Here is a 19,402-nt window from a genome sequence, read left to right on the forward strand (position 1 = left end):
TCTGACATTTCATATTCTTAAAATAGTGATCCTAACTGACCTGACAGGGAATGTTTTCTACGATTAAATGTCAGGAATTGTGAAAAACTGAGTTTAAATGTATTTGGCTAAAGTGTATGTAAACTTCTGACTTCAACTGTACCTTAACCTTGTGCGACCCCGCTTACACATGCGTGGACGTTGTATTTTGGCTTAGCTATACTCAATGCATAATTTTAATTCATTTAAACAGTCTGATCACAGTTCAGGACACTCTGTGCTGTAAATAAAGGGTTAAACTTTGGACGTATGGAGTCATGTGACAAAACAACATGGTGCCGATCACAGAGAAGTTTGTCTTTGGGATAAACGCCAACAAAAGTACATCTGTTAAGAAACCTAATTAAGTGTTTACATCAAAAGACTAGAGACTCTAGTTTCATCCAATATGCCATTTTTAAAATTTGAGCGATTTATAGCAAAACGCCATGCTGCTACACATTGTACACTAATGTGTACTTTAGGGCATTTTTTCCCTTAGAAATCCTATATTTGCTGTGCATTTTCACATTGAGAATCAAAGGGTTCATCCAAAAGCTGAAAATTGTTGCTTTCAGAGGCTTTATATGGAGTTAGAATGAAAATAAGATTTCATACTGGATGTTAAGCCATTCACTAAATCAGGAGCAAGGGAGCATCCTATAGCTTTCCTATGCAGCCACGTGCATTCACTCCTAAAATCCACCCAAAAGTTCAGTTTCAGGCTGCAGATGATGCTTGAACCACTCAACATGTTTGGCAGACATGGAACAATGGTAATCAGTACATAGATTCAGAATTTATAATGTATAATTTTATTTTAATATGGTTAGCAGCGATTGAATGATGCTGGCCATTACTTTCAATCAGAGATAATTCTGATTGGTAAAATGCTTCAGCACTGGCTATCTCTTATTTGTTTGACAGTGCAAAGAGAGAACATTAAGATTTTGTTGCCAAAGTAGAAAAAACATTGTAACATAAAAGTCAAATAATTTTTATTTGATTAGTTATTTTTTGTGCTTTTCCCAGTACACATTTTCCCAAAGCAGCTTTACAGAAAGCAGTAATGTCTGTAACGTCTCAAAAACATGAATAACCAACACTCCTGGAAACATAATAAATAATTTGATTTAAAAGAAAATGTGACTTTCTATAGCTTTGTATTATTTAAAATTTCACAACTTGGTTCCGCTGTCCTCATATGTGTACATCAATTTTTAGGAAAACTATTTGCTCTAGAAATGTTTTTTGATTTTGTTTATTTGTTTTTGTGTTTTTTTTTTTTTTTTGCATGTTGTCTTGGCTACCAAAAACTATTGAACTTTTCCACCGTTATTTTCCAGGAAAAAAAGATACAGTTCATTGATCACGTGTTGAACTTTCCTAACAACATGCCCAAAAGTGGGGCATGTTGTCACACTATATGGGGTAAGTTGTCACAGTTGAACCTGCCATTAAACAGCCTAGGCTTTTCACCAAAATGTAATCGACAAAACAATAATAAAACATTTAATTATTATTATATACACTCACTGGCCACTTTATTAGGTACACCTGTACACCTACTGTTTCATGAGATTATCTAATCAGCCAATTGTGCAGCAGCAATGCAATGTATAAAATCATGCAGATATGGGTCAGGAGCTTCAGTTAATGTTCACATTAACCATCAGAAGGAGAAAAAAATGTGATCTCAGTGATTTCGACCATGGCATGATTGTTGATGCCAGACGGGCTGGTTTGAGTATTTCTGTAACTGCTGATCTCCTGGGATTTTTACGCACAACAGTCTCTAGAGTGTAAAGAGAATGGTGCAAAAACAAAAAAAACATCCAGTGAGCGGCAGTTCTGCAGACTGAAATGTCTTGTTGATGAGAGAGGTCAACAGAGAATGGCCAGACTGGTTCAAGATGACAGAAAGGCTAAGGTAACTCAGATAACCACTCTGTACAATTGTAGTGAGCAGAATAAAAACTCAGAATGCACAACATGTCAAACCTTGAGACGGATGGGCTACAACAGCAGAAAGACCATAGTGTTCCTAATAAAGTGCTCAATGAGTGTATCTTGATATATTTTAGCATTATACAGTATATTTATTGATAAGTAACTATATATTCATTATATATAGTACACACACAGTCGCTTAGAATGAACACTGATGATGACTCGGAATACATCAGAGACACTGAAGCATATCAGTGTCTTCCTGGGCCACATTATTTCCAAAGATCTTGGAAAGGACATCATCAGCATATATATATTTTTAGGAAGGGCACAGAAGCCAATGTGCTTTCTGCACCAGCCAATTACATTCAATCTTTCTCTGACAATGTGATTTTTTTACACTGTTATCATTATGTACATTCCTACCTGATTAAACACTGTCTGCTTTGGGCCGTATTGGTTCACTGCGAGAGGAATGTGAGCCATATTACAGAAGCCCTGTTACCTGTGCCCAATCATTGAACCATACAACTCAGGGACAACGAAATAGGAAATAGGGCCATCATTCACTGAACACATTTACGGCCATAAATGACCTTTTGCCATATTATGTTGCTTTTATCTACCTTCTCGCTGCAAACTATAAGTCTATATTGATTCTGACTTCTATTTTCTCATAAATTCTACAGCATTTCTGCACAAACAACAACCAAAGTGGTTCTTGACTTTTCAGATGTGTATATTTGCATTACTTGTATGTTTACATTTGAATTTGGTGTAAAAACCTATCGTTTAACAAAATTGTCAAAGACACAAAGACTGGAGGAGAAGGACATTCAAACATTTTCCTTTCATTCAAATACACATCACTCATGACTCCAGTACTTGATTAGTTATTTGCAAAAAGATTTGTTTGTGTTGAAAAGGTCATTTCTGTGAGCGGGGGTTTTATGTATTACAGAAAAATATCAATGCCGTTATGTTCTTGAGGTTTCTTTGTTTTGAAGCCCAGTAAGCTCCTGAATGGAGACACGACTACAAATATCAGAAAGGAATAAACACAAAAATATGCATTGCAATAGAAGCCCTAATGGTAAAAATGTCTTAAACCAGCCTTAGCTGGTATGGTTTGCTGATTTTAGATGGGTTTTGGGCACTTGTTAGCTGGTCATGGTGGAGGGTCAGCTGGCTGACCACTAAATCAGCTGAATACCATCTTGGCCAGACTAAAAGACAAGCTTAAGGGGGGCCTAGATAGCTCAGCTTGTATTGACGCTGACTACCACACCTGGAGTTCGTGAGTTCGAATCCAGGTGCTGAGTGACTCCAGCCAGGTCTCTTAAGCAACCAAATTGGCCAGGTTGCTAGGGAGGGTAGAGTCACGTTGGGTTAACCTCCTCGTGGTCACTATAATATGGTTCTCGCTCTCGGTGGGGCGCATGGCGAGTTGTGCGTGGATGCCGCGGTGGATGGCCTGAAGCCTCCACACGCACTATGTCTCCGTGGTAACGCGATCAACAAGCCACGTGATAAGATGCGCGGATTGATGGTCTCAGACATGGAGGCAACTGAGATTCATCCTCCGCCACCCAGATTAAGCCGAATCACTACGCCACCACAAGGACTTAGAGCACATTGGGAATTGGGCATTCCAAATTGGGGAGATAAAGGGGGTGGGAGAGAGAGAGAGAGCAAAAAAGAGACAATCAGTTATTTTCAGCAGGGCGGACATAACACAACTTTTCTGGTAAACAAACAAAAATTGTGTTGGGGAAGCACGAGGGCTTGTCCTCTGGCATTCACTTCCTCAGGAGAAACCCTGTAATAACTCTCAGCTCTCTTAAAATACTAAACACTCACACAAGTGCCTCTATATAAAACACTGATTCTTGAGATAAGGGACAAAACATGTTTAGATGTTAGTTTTTTATTCATTACTTCATTAATTACAAATGGATATATTTGTAGACAAAGGTCTTTGCTAACGGATCATGTAAGAGAACAGGTTTTTCTGAAAAAGCTTTTTTTTCTGAAAATTTACATTTATTCAGTTCATAACTTAATTTCTGTTAACTCCGTCAGACACACTAAAAAGCATACTATTTTAATTTGATCCATCCAACAAGAGTGTATAGTCTTCAATTATCTAATTATGGTGTTCAGTAAAGGAGCTAAGTGATAAAATACATTCTCTACATTTTTTTTTTCTGTTTTCACACTATTATGAAAAATACAATTTCTAAATTCCTTAATTCTCGACCCTCCTTTTTAATATTAAGCATAAATAACCAAAGTTCTTAAGCAAATAAGACATCATATCATGTAGTTCAGTTGGTGTTTTAATATATTAACACAATAAATTGAACAAAAAATAAATTATTTCTTTCAAAATGAACAAAAACCTTCATCTGACGGAGTTGACATAGAACCGAGGTTACAACAGATTAAGTACTAACAAATATTTCTTTCAATTAACTGATTAACGACACAACAAATTAAATTCTTCGCCATTTTTGCTTTCTCAGTCGATTTCGTTCTTTTTTTAACTTCCTGATTTTATCTTTCAAAGCTTTTACTTCCCTTGAATGCCTAGTTTTTCTCTTCTCCCTCTCACTTGCAAGCTCACGTCTGCTCGTAGTTGGCTGTTCGATACTCTGGACTAGTGGACTATCTGGGGGGTTGTCTACTTGCTGCTGCACTGCCCTGCGCTGTCTGGACCTTTTCTGAGCATCCTTCCAATATCTTCTCTGATACCTCTGGTCTCTAGCATCCAATTCAGCGATTTGTCTCACTTTGTCTTGAAACCTCTTCTTCCACCTTTGTCTTTCCATCTCTAGAATCTCCCTTCTGCTTTCAGGGTCTCTGTTTAATTTCTCTCTTCTCTTTCTTTGATACTCCCTATTTCTCCTTCTTTGCTCCTCCACTGACAGTTTGTTTCTAGCCATGCTTGCCTATTGTACAGACCAAATCAATAAATATCAGAAATCTTATTAAAAAGGTCACTTACAGCCCTGTGTGTGTGTGTGTGTGTGTGTGTGTGTGTGTGTGTGTGTGCCTACTTAACCATATTTTGGGGACAAATTTGTACCCAGAAGTGAGCTAAACCTGACAAAACCTCCTTTTGGGGACGTCCTCATTTGTAAATAAAGGTGTTTATATATATATATATATTAGTAAAAAATGCAGAAAGTTTTCTGTTAGGGTTAGGTTACAGTATTTATAACTAGCTGTACACAAAACAATAGAAGTCTATGCAATGTCCCCATTTAGACAGCTAATTAAACGTGTGTGTGTGTGTGTGCGTGAATGCATGCCAAGAGTAGATGTAAAGCTGTTATGTATACAATGTAAAAAATCATGCCAAATATACATGTAATCAAGAAACATCATTAGAATAATTCCCCATATTCAGAAATAATATTTTGATATTATATCACTATATAAAGAGTTTTTGTGAGCACTTGTCAAATCCATCAGCTTACAAGTCAACTCCATCATACATAAAACCTGATGGAGTTGACATCTAACGGAGCTGACAAAATAAAATATTTTTCCATCTTAACCATGCGTTGTACAGTGAAGTCATTTTGTTTTTTCCTCAGTTGAAGCAGCCTCAATAACCATAACACAGATACCAAGATTTATCCCACAGCTATTGACAGAAATTATGATAGTGGGAAGACGGTGTTGACATGTTAAAGCTGTGATTGCAGAGACTTAAACATTGTTTGTTTAAAACATAAAAAAATGTTGCATCCACCATGAAGAGGAAGTAGGAAAGGGGTCCTCAAAGTTATAGATGACCATGGCATTGCCTGATTAATTCAGGATTTTTAAAAAATCTGACGGAGTTGACGCAAAGTGAAGACACCACATTGATAGGCAGTTTTTATGGAAAATATAATCTAAGATTTATGTATTGTTTGATATATCACAGGTTTTTGCCTTTCATTTTAAATGTACATTTATGAATTTGTTGCATTTTTAAACACTTTGTTTGGCAGTTTGAGACTGTGACCTCTTGCTGAGGAAGTTAAATTACATGTTTTCCAAGTATAGAGCATGCATTTAAAAGAATTCTAATGAAATTATTTAAAAATATAAGCAATGAATGCTCTGAATATACAGATTTCCTTTAGATTTAACTTTTTAAGTTTTTTTATTTTTATGAATTTCTTAATTTTTAACATAAAGAGGACTTTTGTATGTAGGACATATTTTGTCTCTTATCTCAAGAGTCAGTGAGAACTGTGTACATAATCCTCATGTACAAGATGAACACATTGCCAAGGGAACATGTCGTCTTCAATTAATTTTAACCAGCAATCTGTGATGGTGACATTTGGTAGACACAGCATGATTACTGCGCATCTGCTGAAGCCTGTCATAATTTATTCATTTAAGGTCAAATGTAACATGTGCACCACAGGTTTATTGGGTAAGTAGGAGACACTTGAGGGGGTAAGAGAAAACATTTTGGGGAGAACAGCTGAGAATGAAGGCTGTCTTTCTGCCCACCTTTGGTCACCCACAGCAACCAAAACATTTTTTATTGCAGTCACATACAGTACAGTCACACAGTTGTGACTCATGGAATTGAAATGAGAAAGCTTCTGACAGGGAAGAATAAAGTGATTATAGTGATGATGTTTGAACAGAAAGGATGAAGTTTGAAAATGTTTTGAAAAAGATTTTTGCTACTTGTTTTACTAAGCACTCAGATGGAATAAGTGGAAGGGTAAGTGTCTACTACGAGAATGTATGTAGAATCTGTAAAACTGTGTTTTTACATGTTTGAAAAAAAAAGTGAAAATATTTCGATAAAACAACATTCTGAATCTGAACAGATGTTTTTGAAAGTATTTAACATTTTGATACAGTATAACGACACAGAAGACTTTCATGAGGAAATAGCGCCCCCATGTGTGCAAACTGAGATGTTCTCAGAGATTAGCTAAATAAAAGTCCCCTTTTGTCGCCAAAGTATTTCCTCAAAACTACGTATAATTTTGGTGCCTTTGGTTTTTCCTTGTAACATTAATTTACAAATACATTTAAATCTACTATCCATAAAAAATAGCATGTTTTTCTTAACCACCCTCTTCTTTTTAAATGGTTTGCTGACATTTCGAAAGCTGGTAGGAAGCGGCTAGTTAGCAGAGACGCCCAACGGTCAACGGATGTAGAAAGGAAGCCCCGCTTTAAAAGTAAAAGAGCCAATCACCTTTTAGATACAAACATCACTTGTCAATCAACTCGACCAAACGCATGCGCATTAGATATACAAACCGGGAAAATTGCGTTTTGTAGCGTAATCTGAGGAAAAGAAGCACAATTTATGATACCGATATTGTCATAATTTACTGATGATTTTAAATATGTGCTTTGATTGTAATATTGACCAACGGTTTTGGGGATTTCGGTATTTCCCCATTCAAGTAGATAGGAGCTGCTCTTGTATGCAGCTTGTTTATATAGAAAAAAAGCTGACGGGAGCGTTGCAAATATGGCGCCGGGTGGACTGACTTACTAAAAATACGTTGGTGGGAAGCGAGCCAGGGCTATCTGACGTCACTTCCTAATGCCATACTCATTCTGAGATTCAGGGCTGCCGAGTATATTATTCTTAAAACAGGTAATTTATACATGGAACCTCAAATAATTTACATGCAAATTAATTACTTAAAGCAGAAATTTCTGCTCCCCGCCAGATCTTGTTAGTCAATGTATTTCTGTCTGAAAATACCACGAATCATAGTAGCGTATAGCCGGTTATGACCATAGCAAAAGCAAACGACATTGTTAGATATTTTATAAATGACTATCCTTGTGTCTCCCTTAATAGAGGGATACATCTATTGTTTTGGAAACAGCAGTAAGAGTAAAATATGTTAAAGTAGTCGTGGAAAGCCATGTTGTGACTTTCCTTTTAAATAAATCCAGCACGCTACAAAGCATGTAACGATAGCCGTTTTGTTTTTGTCCATTTAAGACCTCTAATGGGTCACTCTTAGTTTAAGTCAGAGTCCTGCTTTTGCTAACACAGCTAATTATATATCAATTCAATGATATCGTGTGCTAATGTGTAGAGACAGCGCGCATGCGCGGAAGTGATTAGTACCAACGCATTAAAGCTTTTTGCCATTTTGTTGCTTCTTTTTTAAAATATTTTTGACAAAAGTGCAACGAGCGTTTTATCTGAGCTGTATCGTTTCTTCTCTCCACAGACATGAGGCTGTGTTTGGTATTAGTTGTTTCACTGATGCCCATCCTCATGGCAGTTGTTCATGGGGCTGAAAAGAAGAAACTTCAGATAGGAATCAAGAAAAGAGTGGACAACTGTCCTATCAAGTCTCGAAAGGGAGACGTGTTGAATATGCACTACACTGTAAGTCAAATTAGCCATGTCTAAATATGTCTGAAAGGGATATTTCACCCAAAAACTCAGTCATCATATACTCACGCTAATATTGTTCCAAACCTGTGAATGGAACTCAAAGGGGATGATAGGCAGAATGTTAGGTGACTGACAGCCTCAGTCACCATCCACTTTCACTGAATGGGAAAAAAAGATGCATTGAAAGTGAATCTCCTTTTTTTTTTCCCATGGAAGAAAGTAAGTCACAGGTTTGGAACAATATGAGGGTGAGTAAATGATTATGATGAATTTATTTTTTGATGAACTATCCCTTTAATTCTGTATTTTCCCCTGAAGGGTAAACTGGAGGACGGGACAGAATTTGACAGCAGCATACCGAGGAATCAGCCCTTCACCTTCACTCTTGGCACTGGACAGGTCATCAAGGGCTGGGATCAGGGTTTACTGGGGTGAGCAGTATTACATTTGTAGATGATCTGAGATTATTTTTTATATATCAGTCAGGATTAGGATTTAAAGATTTGAACGTAGAATTACGTAGTCTAATAAGTAAGCTTTAGCAGAGTAGATTTAAGAGCTGGCGCTGAACTGTTATATTAGAATGTGTCAGAGCTATGGGCTAGTGGTTAGCAAATAGACTCACATTTGTTAGGATCTGAGTTGATTTCCTGTCAAATATTTGTTTATAAAAATGAAAAGTGGAAAAAGACCAAAAATAAATAACGTAATACTGTTTCTCTCGCCTCCTAGAATGTGTGAGGGTGAGAAGAGGAAACTGGTCATTCCCTCTGAGCTTGGTGAGTATGTTATGAACATTTTGGAAAGAATCATTCTCGGATTGTACTGTATTATAATGTAATGAATACTATTAGTTTTAAAATCTATGGAAATGTCAAATGATGTTTAGATCATATCTTCAGTGTGTTTGACTTGTAGCATTGCTCTTATAAACTACAGGTTATGGTGACAGAGGAGCACCTCCTAAAATTCCAGGTAAGATGCAACACGGTCCTCTCGGGTTTAGTTTTAACATGCCATTCAAAAAAAAGTTTTTAAAGCTTAAGTATGTAACTTTTTCCAGTGTTAAATACTTTCTTCTATCACAACTTGATATGCAGAGACAACTATAAGTAAGGCATTCGTAGGTTAATATTCTCAAACTGTAAACAATGTCTCTGTTGCGCTATAAAAATTCCTGTTTGTTTTGAGAAACCTGCTTGGACCCACCCCAACAACAATACTCAACCAATGACCGATGGGGTGTATTCAGAAAGTTGTTTGAAAACATTGTTTATTTTTGCAATTCCATTCGGTCGCTGGTGTGGCAGAAATTACATACTTCAGCTTTTAGATAAAGTGCTGTGTTAATACAAGGGTATTCTGTGAAAGAGTAACATGAAAGAGTACCATGTAAATATTATTATAGTTCAACGACGTAACGCTGATTTATTTATTTTGTCCGGATCTACTATTAAAAAAACAACCCCCATTAAAAATGCAGTTCACACAAATCAATTTCTTGTATGCACCTCTACTATGATGAACATGTTTGAACTTTCTGAGTTAAAACATCATTTTGATATTTTTTCTGGGATTTAAAGTAAAAAAATGTCCAAGTGGTGCAACCTTCTGGATTCAGTGGGGGTAAAATCTTATTAAAAGCTGAAGTTCTTGAAAATTTTATGATAGTAGTTTGGAATAATTTTTTTTTTATTATTATTTCTTTAAAAAGTTAAGCAGTAAAACAATTTTGTTTTAAAATATTAATATTTTTTAAAAACTTATGTCCACCAAATCAAAGTCAGGTGGTGTAACTAATATTTTGGTATCCATTCTGTTGTCATGTTACAAAAAAAAAAAAAAAACAGAAAACAGAAAAGATCCCATTAGACCCTCATTACTGTGACATTTTAAAAATCGTCAGATGTTTTGACATTATGAAAAGCCACATTTATTAAGGTCAAATGGAGCAGCCCTAAAAAAAGTTCTTGATATTTGTAAAAAGATATTTTTACCTTGAAAAATGTGTCTAAAAATGTGAAATTAATGATTAAGTTGTGTGATGTGTGACTTCCTTTCTTCTGCTGAACACAAAGATATTTAGAAGAATATTTCAGGTCTGAAGGTCCATTTAATGTCCTTTAATTTTGGTCCTTTTAAAGTAATGGTGACCAAAATTGTGACCGAAATCACATAAAGGAAACATAAAAGTAATCCATATGATTAAGTGGTTTAATCCATGATTTCGGAAGCGATATGATAGGTGTGGGTGAGAAACAGATCAATATTTAAGTCCTTTTTTACTATAAATTGTCCTCTCTGCCCAGTAGGTGGCAATATGCACGAAGAATGTGAATCGCCAAAAACAAAAGAATGTGAAAGTGGAGATTGATAGTAAAAAAGGACTTAAATATTGATCTGTTTCTCACCCACACCTATTATATCGCTTCTGAAGACATGGATTTCACCACTGGAGTCTTATAGATTACTTTTATGCTGCCTTTATGTGCTTTGGATCTTTAAAATGTTGGTACCCATTCACTTGCATTGTATGGACCTACAGAGCTGAGATGTTCTTTTAACAATTGTGTTCTGCAGAAGACAGAAAGTCAAACACATCTGGGATGGCATGAGGATGAGTAAATGAGAGAACTTTCATTTTTGGGTGAAAGATCCCTTTAAGGTTTTTCAAAAATATATGAAACCAACATGGACACATATCTTGGACAACCTTATTTGTCAACTACCCATATAAATATGGTAATTATTCAGTACCATGGTATATATGAAAGAACCATGGTATTACACTCTGATGCCTTCCATGGTACTACAATATTCAAAAATGGTCTCAATAATATTTTGCACACTAATTAAGTGTGTAAAGTTTTTCTTTAATAAATAAAAGATTAAAGCTGGTCTTAATTTGTTTGATCCGTACCATTTTACTCAACTTTGATGTCTCTTAATCTGTAACTAAATAAGTGGACAGAACACAAATATAACAGTCTCACCATGGTAATCTGTTTTTCTACTAGGTGGCGCCACACTCATCTTTGAAGTAGAGCTGATCAGCATTGAGAGAAGACCTGAGTTATAGTGACAGATTTGTGGGCCTGTGCATCTTAAACATTTAAAATCAGTAAGCTTGTAGCTGCACTCTAAACTGCTGTACTGTTATCTACCGTATCTGCATTGCAATCAGTTGTTAAAGAAATGGGGCTCGGAAGCATCAAAAATCATTCCAGCAATCACTCCGTTTTCATTCCATTTTTTGTTTCACTTTCAAACAACATAACACACAGCTATTCAGACATGTATGTAGCACCATTCTTTAATTGAGAGTCTTACTACACATATTTGGTTGTGAGAGTGCACAGTACAGTTTATATCATTCCAACAAGTTCTGATCAGTAAGAGATGCATAACTCATTTCTTGTTCACTTGAAGTTGAATAAACTTTTTATTTACAAAAGAGATTCAGGCTTTGAACTTGATTTTGCACGGACCTTGGCCTATATAACCCAAGCACTTCTAGTATCTTCATAGCCTTCATCAGTATTCAGTGTACTTTTCATTTTTTTGTTTTCTCGTAAATATTAGTAAAAAAATTTATATAACAAACTGACGAATTCACTCCATTGAACTAATTAATTCTGTTAACTTGCTTGGTCAAATGATTCTTAAAAGCAATAGTACCAAGCACAGACCTGTTTTCCTAAAAAATGGAAGATTAAAAATGGCTTACAAAACAAGTCCAACCCCCATCCCCATCCCCCCACCCATCCTAATTTGGCAACACATCCTAATATCTGAGACCCTATCTAAAACATACGCCTTCATTTTCAGTTTTGCTCATGAAAAACAGCAGCAAGACTGAAAAAAGTGGGGGAAATTCAGCTTTGTTCTAAATTTCTACTCAACTACAAATACATCAAGCCATGTGGCTCAGAGAAAAGTGTATTAGTGAACTGTAACATCAACCATTCCACAACATTTGATTCGTTTCTCTAAATCACCACAAGAAGTTTAAGCTAAAGGGACACTAGCACACACTCTCTACACGTAATATATGCTGAAACAGTACTAAAACAAATGAAAACAGTTGGGTTGGTCAACCTGCAGCTGAGATTGGCTTGGCTGGGCTCCTATCATTTATCTCTGTTTGACAGACACTGTGGTATTGTGGTTGGGTCTGTATGCCTGCATCTCTCCTCTGAGTTTGGAGTGACAGGTTTGTTTAATGGTGGGGCGAGATGGTTTGACCTCATGGCGTCAGCTCACCCTTCTTCTGGGGAGTGTTGAGTTTCTGCATACCTCGAACCTTCTCCAGCAGTGCCGCCACAAAATCCTTTAGATTATGAACAATTCAAGAATTATTCTTAGTAGTTTTATTGGCGTATGTATGGAAATGCTATGAAAAACAGCAAATGTGTGTCATTAGTATCATCTTCTACAGACACCTAGTGGTGTGGATTATGCACCACGCAAAAAATTTCAGTCGGTGATAGCCTGTTGTTCTCCATGTTAATCAGGAGAACGATACACCTAACTTTTTGTGTCAGATCACATTTATATTTCGTGCCAAATCAAATTTGTCCATTAACAGTACACTGACACTTCAGCGAAAAAAAAAAAAAAAAAAAAAAAAGACTCTGTACCGAAACACTTGCTGCACTGCAGCTGCAGTGACACTGATGCACTGCTGCTGCTTCCAATTTGAATACTCTTACCCGTTAACATGGGCGGCGGAAAAAAAATATGCTCTGCCCACACTTGCGATGTGAGCCAGGCCTTAGATTACAATAACTGAAAAATTTTCAGAATGTTTTGATTACCAGTAGTTTTGTTATGCTGTTCATGCGAGTTAGTGAGATAATATGCACAGCCTTTAACAATCTGCCTATATATGGTTTGCTTTCACGGTCGCTTGGGTTTTTTTACGTGGATGTGCATGCTTTAGGGTTCTGGGTTCAATACAAGATAAACTCAAATCAACAGCATTTGTGGCATAATGTTGATTATAAGTGAAGCACTTACAATGGGGTCAGTTCATAAACATTAAAATACATTGTTTCAAAAGTATAGCCACAAGACGTTCACAAGGGCTGTTCAGACAGAACGCGTTCTTATGCAAAAAAAAAGCTAGATGCAGCATAACGAACATAACAGAACACAGGTGCCTCGTTTTTAAAGGTTAAAATTATTTTTAAATTGACAACGTCTGACACTGGAAGAATGTGTTCTTACGTAAAAAAATAAAAAAAAGCAAGACGGACAGCAGCATAACATATTGGGGCATTTAGACTGAACACTTTAGTATGCTAAAAAAAAGACGCAGCGCAACTAATAAAACAGAATACTGGTGTCTTTAGATGTGTTTTTAAAAGTTGAAGTTCTTTTTAACTTGACACAGTGTCTAAAAAAATGCGGCATTACAGCACGACTTGCTAAAAACACAGCAAGATGCGACGTGGATGCTAAAATGTGTTTGGTGTGAACAGCCCCTTATACGTGTTACCATGATTTTAGTGTAATAAAATAATTTACTGCCATTATGTCATCATGAATTTGTAATATTGCATATAACTTTCCATACGTAAGTTAAAGTACATGATTCTAAAAATGTTTTTCAAAAGTACTATTCTTTTTTTAATGAGGACAGAATGTGCACCTTTAAATGAAGCATAATGTAACACTGAGTGAATCAATGGCTCAAATAAAAATAACACTGCAATGAAGCTCATTGCTACTGCTATTAATATTCAAAAGGGACTTACATCATTAGGTTTGTAACAGTCAACCAGCAGCATCTGAGAAACAAAAATGGAAAGAATTAATTCAGAGTTTGTCACACTAATTGACTGCTTTTTCTCTCTCCTAACTACATGCACCAATTAAGTCAGAAATCTGATGTAAAAGGCTGAAATAGGCTGGAGAAATGGACTGAAAACCCTCCATTTTCTAAAAAAAACAAATCATCTCCTGAAATTTCAGCTTTCAAAAAGAGCTCACTACTGTACTGGAAGAATTCATGTAAAACCACCTGCATCTGAAATGTCAGAGGGATACTAGAAAGCAAGTCTAGTGGAGAGAAATCCTTCTTAGGGGAGTAATGAAGCAAACAAGATCAAGCAGACGTATTAGATGTTTTATTAAACCTTCACTCGAATGGCTCTCTCGACATCGCTGGAAAGATCCAACAGCTCATCCACATCTATTTCCAGCTCAGGAACTTCATCCTCCTGTAAAATACAGAGAGACACATTAATGGGGGCTCCTGTGAAAAATGAGCAAAAATGTGAATCATCTACAAGCCACAGAACAAAGGTAAGATCATAAACTAGAACAACAGGCAAACATCTCTTCTTATCTAAGAAAAGATCATGCAGCCATAGGGACTTAGTTTGACCACATAACTACTATTTGCATGTCCCAGAAATATCTGGTCTTTGTCCATGACATCCTCTCTACACAACAGGATGGACTGTGTCTATGTGTATGTCTGTGACAATAACAATTTCCATTCACTTCCTCTCAGCTCGCAAAGAACACTGTGTCTTTTCTCTCTATCCAAACAAGCTGTCTGATTACTTCTTAGATTAATAGAGGGGACACAGAGGCCCTCTGAGGCAAGGCAAGTCTGTCCATCCATCCCATATGTGTGCTGCGGAAGACGGAAGTTTGCTGTACAAGTTTTTTCTTTTTCCTCCAATGTGTGCTATCGCAGTCTTTGGGAAAGCAGGTCTGTTATGAAACTGTTGACACTGACCCGTATTTGAGTCGCTTTAGAACACTACAAATGACCAAAGGTGCTCCTCTGGACTGATAAATCAAGTATAAAGACACTTTGATTTGCCTTTACCCTGGGGTGGGTAAATGCTGTCTATTAATCAATCACACAGGAAACAAGGTGATCAGTTTTACAAACCAATGCAGCATTGTATCTTGAGACAATGGGACTGGGACGAGCATAACACTCTATAACTGTACTTTAAAAACATAAGTGAAGAACAGAGGAACAGAGCTTTATTAGAAAATATACACTTGATTGTAAAACAGCCATCAATGGCTCTACAATATTCTTCAGAGGGAAAACTTTTGAAAGCCACAGACAAAATCATGTGACAAAATGTGATTTGAGCCAATGGGCAAAAATAGAAAGTCAATTAAATTGGGTTATGTTGTTTGTGACTGTACACTGTTATCCACTTAGGCAGAGAATATTTCAGTTTTTGCCTTGGGCTATTGTGATTTAAGTGTACTGTGAGACTGCAGCAATATAATGGGCAAGTTCTCCTGTCAGATCGCATTAATATAATTTAACCTGTGGGATTCGGATGAATTTCACAGTTCTATTATAAGGGTGGCTGTATTGTCTTTACTCTCCCTTACAGAGTGTTATTAGAATACCACCGTTATGCATGTTGGACTCTTTCTGATGATCCGAAACCATCTGTCAATGGGAAATGTACTGAAGTCCGTAAGCATCCATTGAATTCAAATGGATTCGTCTGCTCTTTAGTACCTCAATCAGACAAAATGGTGAGGATTCTCAAAGACAGATTTTAGCTCAGGATGAGGCCTACCCGCTGGGCTGAAAAGAGCATTCGGGGGAAAAACTCTAATTTAAACAGCTTCCTATTCTTACACTACACATAATCTAGGTCAGATATATTAGCCCTGGAGGTTAAATCAAGTTTCAAGTGAAGCATGCTTTGCATGTCTGAACAGATGACATCACAATGGCTAGAGGGGTAATTCCGTCAATCCCAGAGGGCTGAAAAGGAGACCAAATAATAAAATAAAAAATCCTCTACCAATGTCACCTATATATGTGCAATACACATGTACATACTGTAAATCCTACTGAGTGCTATTCTGGTTTATGTACATTCTGCAGACATATTTTGGAATTGGGGTGACATTTCTTTGTTCATGCAACATCCTCCCATAGCCTAGATTTGTGTGACTAACTTATGACACAAGCTCACTTACTTTTGAAATATGAAGGGATGCATCATGCATGAAGGACACATTAGGCGGTTAAAGCTATTTCACTCTTACCACCTGCACAGGTTCACCTTTGTTTTAAGGCTTTGTCTGTACTTCTATCATGCCACGCCCTTCCATGTGTGAATGCATAACAATAAATTATAACATCGATTTAAAATAATAAAAGCATGTCAGAAATAGCTAATAATAATAATAATACTAATAATAATGCCATGCTGCTCTGAATAACCATCAGTTTATTATGGCATAGCAACTATGGCACAATAAGGACATGACAAAAGAGGAATACCGGTGCTCGAGCATGGAAAAGAAAGACCTGTCATTCCTCGCGACAAATGATTTCATTCGACCAAAGCAATGACAGTGTTATTTGTCCTACCTCGCAGTCGTATAGATTCATTAACTGGCTAACTATCCACTCTTCCAAATTCAGCCGCCTCCTTAATTCTTTTCTGTCATATTTGACAGTCACGCGCCCTTGCTTCTGTGGCACTTCTTCTTCGGTACCGGGCGGTGTTTGAAAATAGACCCGGGGTTGAGGTGTCGTTTCCGGACTCGTTACCGCTGCCATTGTCCCTGTTAAAAAAGCTGAGGTGGGTTTAATGTCTTAATTAATTAGAGCATCAATTCAAAGACAGAGCTGGTCTACTAATGTTCCGCCATGTGCACATCCATTGCATGTTTAGCAAAAAGTGCCGGCCCCCTTTCTTAAATGTAACAGACCTTCAAATTGCAAGGAGTCCGTAACCGTAGGTTGGGATCAGACATAAAAGTAAGTTAGAAAACAAACAACCTCATCAGACTAATCAGTGTATGGGAAGTGGCTTTATCAAAAGTCCATCTTCTTCAGATCGGTCCATCAATTACCACAGGACAGCTTGTGGGCGCCTCCAAGTGTCCGCGCTCAAATGCCACCATGCCAATGCCTCCCTTTGATCTTTATACAGGCTGAAATGCACTGACCAACAGATAATATCAGCTCTTAACATTATGCTTACTCATATCAGGCATAAATACTATCATTTTCAGAATAGATATTATACTGGCATTTTATGCCCCCCATCAGTCATGCACCCCTCTTTTCTCTATGTGTGGACTATTCCATCAAAATTAAATATCCTTTGCCTGGTGTTTCTCCATACCGGCTCACACAGTGTGTATTGCACTTGTGCCAAATGACCCTCTGACTGTCTCCTCATTTCCTTGTAAAATCCAACATTATGTTGGCTAATTTAATCCCTAATTGGCTCTTTAACTCAAATGATTTGCCATCCCTTGTGCTCTAGCATTATTTGAATTGGCCTACTAGATATGCTCCCTATGTCGACAAGCTACATTGTAAAAAAATAACCTGCAGTTGCTACCTTAAGGAGCTATTTTTACCTGATCTTTTACCTGAAATATTTTCATTGGTGTAACCTAATTTGTCAGGTAGCCTAAATTTAGCCAGGTTAAATAACATTTTTGTATTGGATAAAGCTAGTTAATTTAGATGCATGAAGCACATTTTTAGGTTACCTGACAAACATTCTTTACAGTGAGTCTACACTGTAAAAAGTGGTAACACAATATTATTTTCCTAGGGCTATTTTTAGCTGATCTAACCCTTAAATGGTTTTGATGTAACCAAGGGGTTTTTAAACTTTTTGTTGCCAAGGACTCTTAAATATGATGGCCCCTTGCAAGCACCCCCCTGATAGCACACGTACAACACCCAGAAGTCTACTTGATGTGTGTGTTTACATCTGGAACACATATTTTTTTTTACGTTATTTGCTCATCTGCAACACGTCTAAATAAAGCATGTCAGTAAGTATATCTGGGATGTCAGTAAGATATTAAGCAGATGTCTCTGAGACATTTATGATTTAGAATGTTTGTAAATCTAATTTGTTTAAGATGTTTAGCAGATGTTAATAAGATTGTGATGCTTTCCAGATGTATCTAAAAATATCTAAAATATCCCAGAGATGTGTTTGCTATCTGGGCCCCTTCTTAAAATATAAAATATAAATGAGCCTATGTCCTACAAATATTTTTCTCTTATTTTATAATATTTCAAGGAAATTTTTATTTCTCAAAATAATTTTTTCACCAAAAAAAAAATAAAATAAAATAAAAAAAGTCTAAAAAAAACATGTTTTTTTTATTATTATTATTTCCTCAAAAATGTTTTTTTTCTCTTAAAGAGGCAAAAAAAAAAAAAAAAAACATTTGAGAGAAAAAAGTTTTTAGACAGAAAAAAATAAATAAAAAAATCGTAGGACAGAGACATTTTTTGTTAAAATTTTCCGCAGATCCTCGAGCACTACGTAACTTTGTGCTCTCAAGCGACATCTGTGGTTGAAACTTAAAGTTGCGGAAGAATACATTACGTCAGCCGTGTTCTGGCACTGCTCTTCTGGCGGATTAATCTCCCAATTTGAGCCTACCTGGACATCGAATGTGTGTGATCATGACTGGAGCCGGAGTCATAACGTGCTGTTTTCATGTTGATATTATGTTATACGATTAAACATTTGAAACGGAAATTTCACTTGCTTTTATAAAATAAACAACACTCTTATTTACATATTTGAATTAATTTTACACTTAAATCGCTTTTCTGACACTACACTCAAAACACTTTTAAATAGAGAACAGGGGACTCTCCCCAGCCACCACCAGTAGATGTTAATATGATTATTCAAGTGTTTTATCTACTATTAATGTTTGAATTGTACTACAATTTTCATTTTAAGAGGTTAAACTCCTTGGCTGATTAGAGTTCAATAGAAGACTTTATTATTTGTATACCATATTGTCCAGCCTCAGTTACTACAATAGCATGTCTATGCAATGCTCACAATAACACAGTGATTCAATAATGATGGGGATAAAATATACTTTATTAAATGTAAAAATAATATGCTTAAAAATGCAAGATAACAATTACAAGAAGTCCGTTTCAGAAGTCATACATATTCAACATGTCACAGTAACTTCACCGGACAATGTTGATACATCGTGATCGGCTGACACACGAGTAATGTTCAATTCAGA

The 19,402-nt window shown here is 36.5% G+C and overlaps 2 protein-coding genes across 3 annotated transcripts; one reads left to right on the forward strand and one right to left on the reverse strand.

The window, feature by feature from the left end:
* Positions 1-7,449: 7,449 nt before the first annotated feature.
* LOC127429074 (peptidyl-prolyl cis-trans isomerase FKBP2-like) lies at positions 7,450-11,823 on the forward strand. The gene is made up of 6 exons (XM_051677857.1): positions 7,450-7,603; positions 8,196-8,356; positions 8,684-8,796; positions 9,098-9,144; positions 9,305-9,340; positions 11,383-11,823. Exons 2-6 carry the CDS (start codon positions 8,198-8,200, stop codon positions 11,442-11,444), a joined length of 417 nt encoding a protein of 138 aa, XP_051533817.1. The 5' UTR covers positions 7,450-7,603; positions 8,196-8,197; the 3' UTR covers positions 11,445-11,823.
* Positions 11,661-17,271, reverse strand: LOC127429075 (protein phosphatase 1 regulatory subunit 14B-like). Of its 2 annotated transcripts, XM_051677859.1 has the most exons (5): positions 17,084-17,271; positions 16,740-16,936; positions 14,506-14,589; positions 14,125-14,157; positions 11,661-12,695 (listed from the first exon to the last, which is right to left on the reverse strand). In XM_051677859.1, the coding sequence occupies exons 2-5, from the start codon at positions 16,929-16,931 to the stop codon at positions 12,612-12,614; spliced, it is 393 nt and encodes a 130-aa protein (XP_051533819.1). In that variant the 5' UTR covers positions 16,932-16,936; positions 17,084-17,271; the 3' UTR covers positions 11,661-12,611. The 2 variants fall into 2 exon arrangements, with proteins under 2 accessions (XP_051533819.1, XP_051533818.1); XM_051677858.1 differs by having other exon boundaries at positions 16,740-17,270.
* Between the last annotated feature and the right edge of the window lie 2,131 nt (positions 17,272-19,402).

This window comes from Myxocyprinus asiaticus, chromosome 38 (genome assembly GCF_019703515.2).
Source record: "Myxocyprinus asiaticus isolate MX2 ecotype Aquarium Trade chromosome 38, UBuf_Myxa_2, whole genome shotgun sequence".
Taxonomy (NCBI): Eukaryota; Metazoa; Chordata; class Actinopteri; order Cypriniformes; family Catostomidae; genus Myxocyprinus; species Myxocyprinus asiaticus.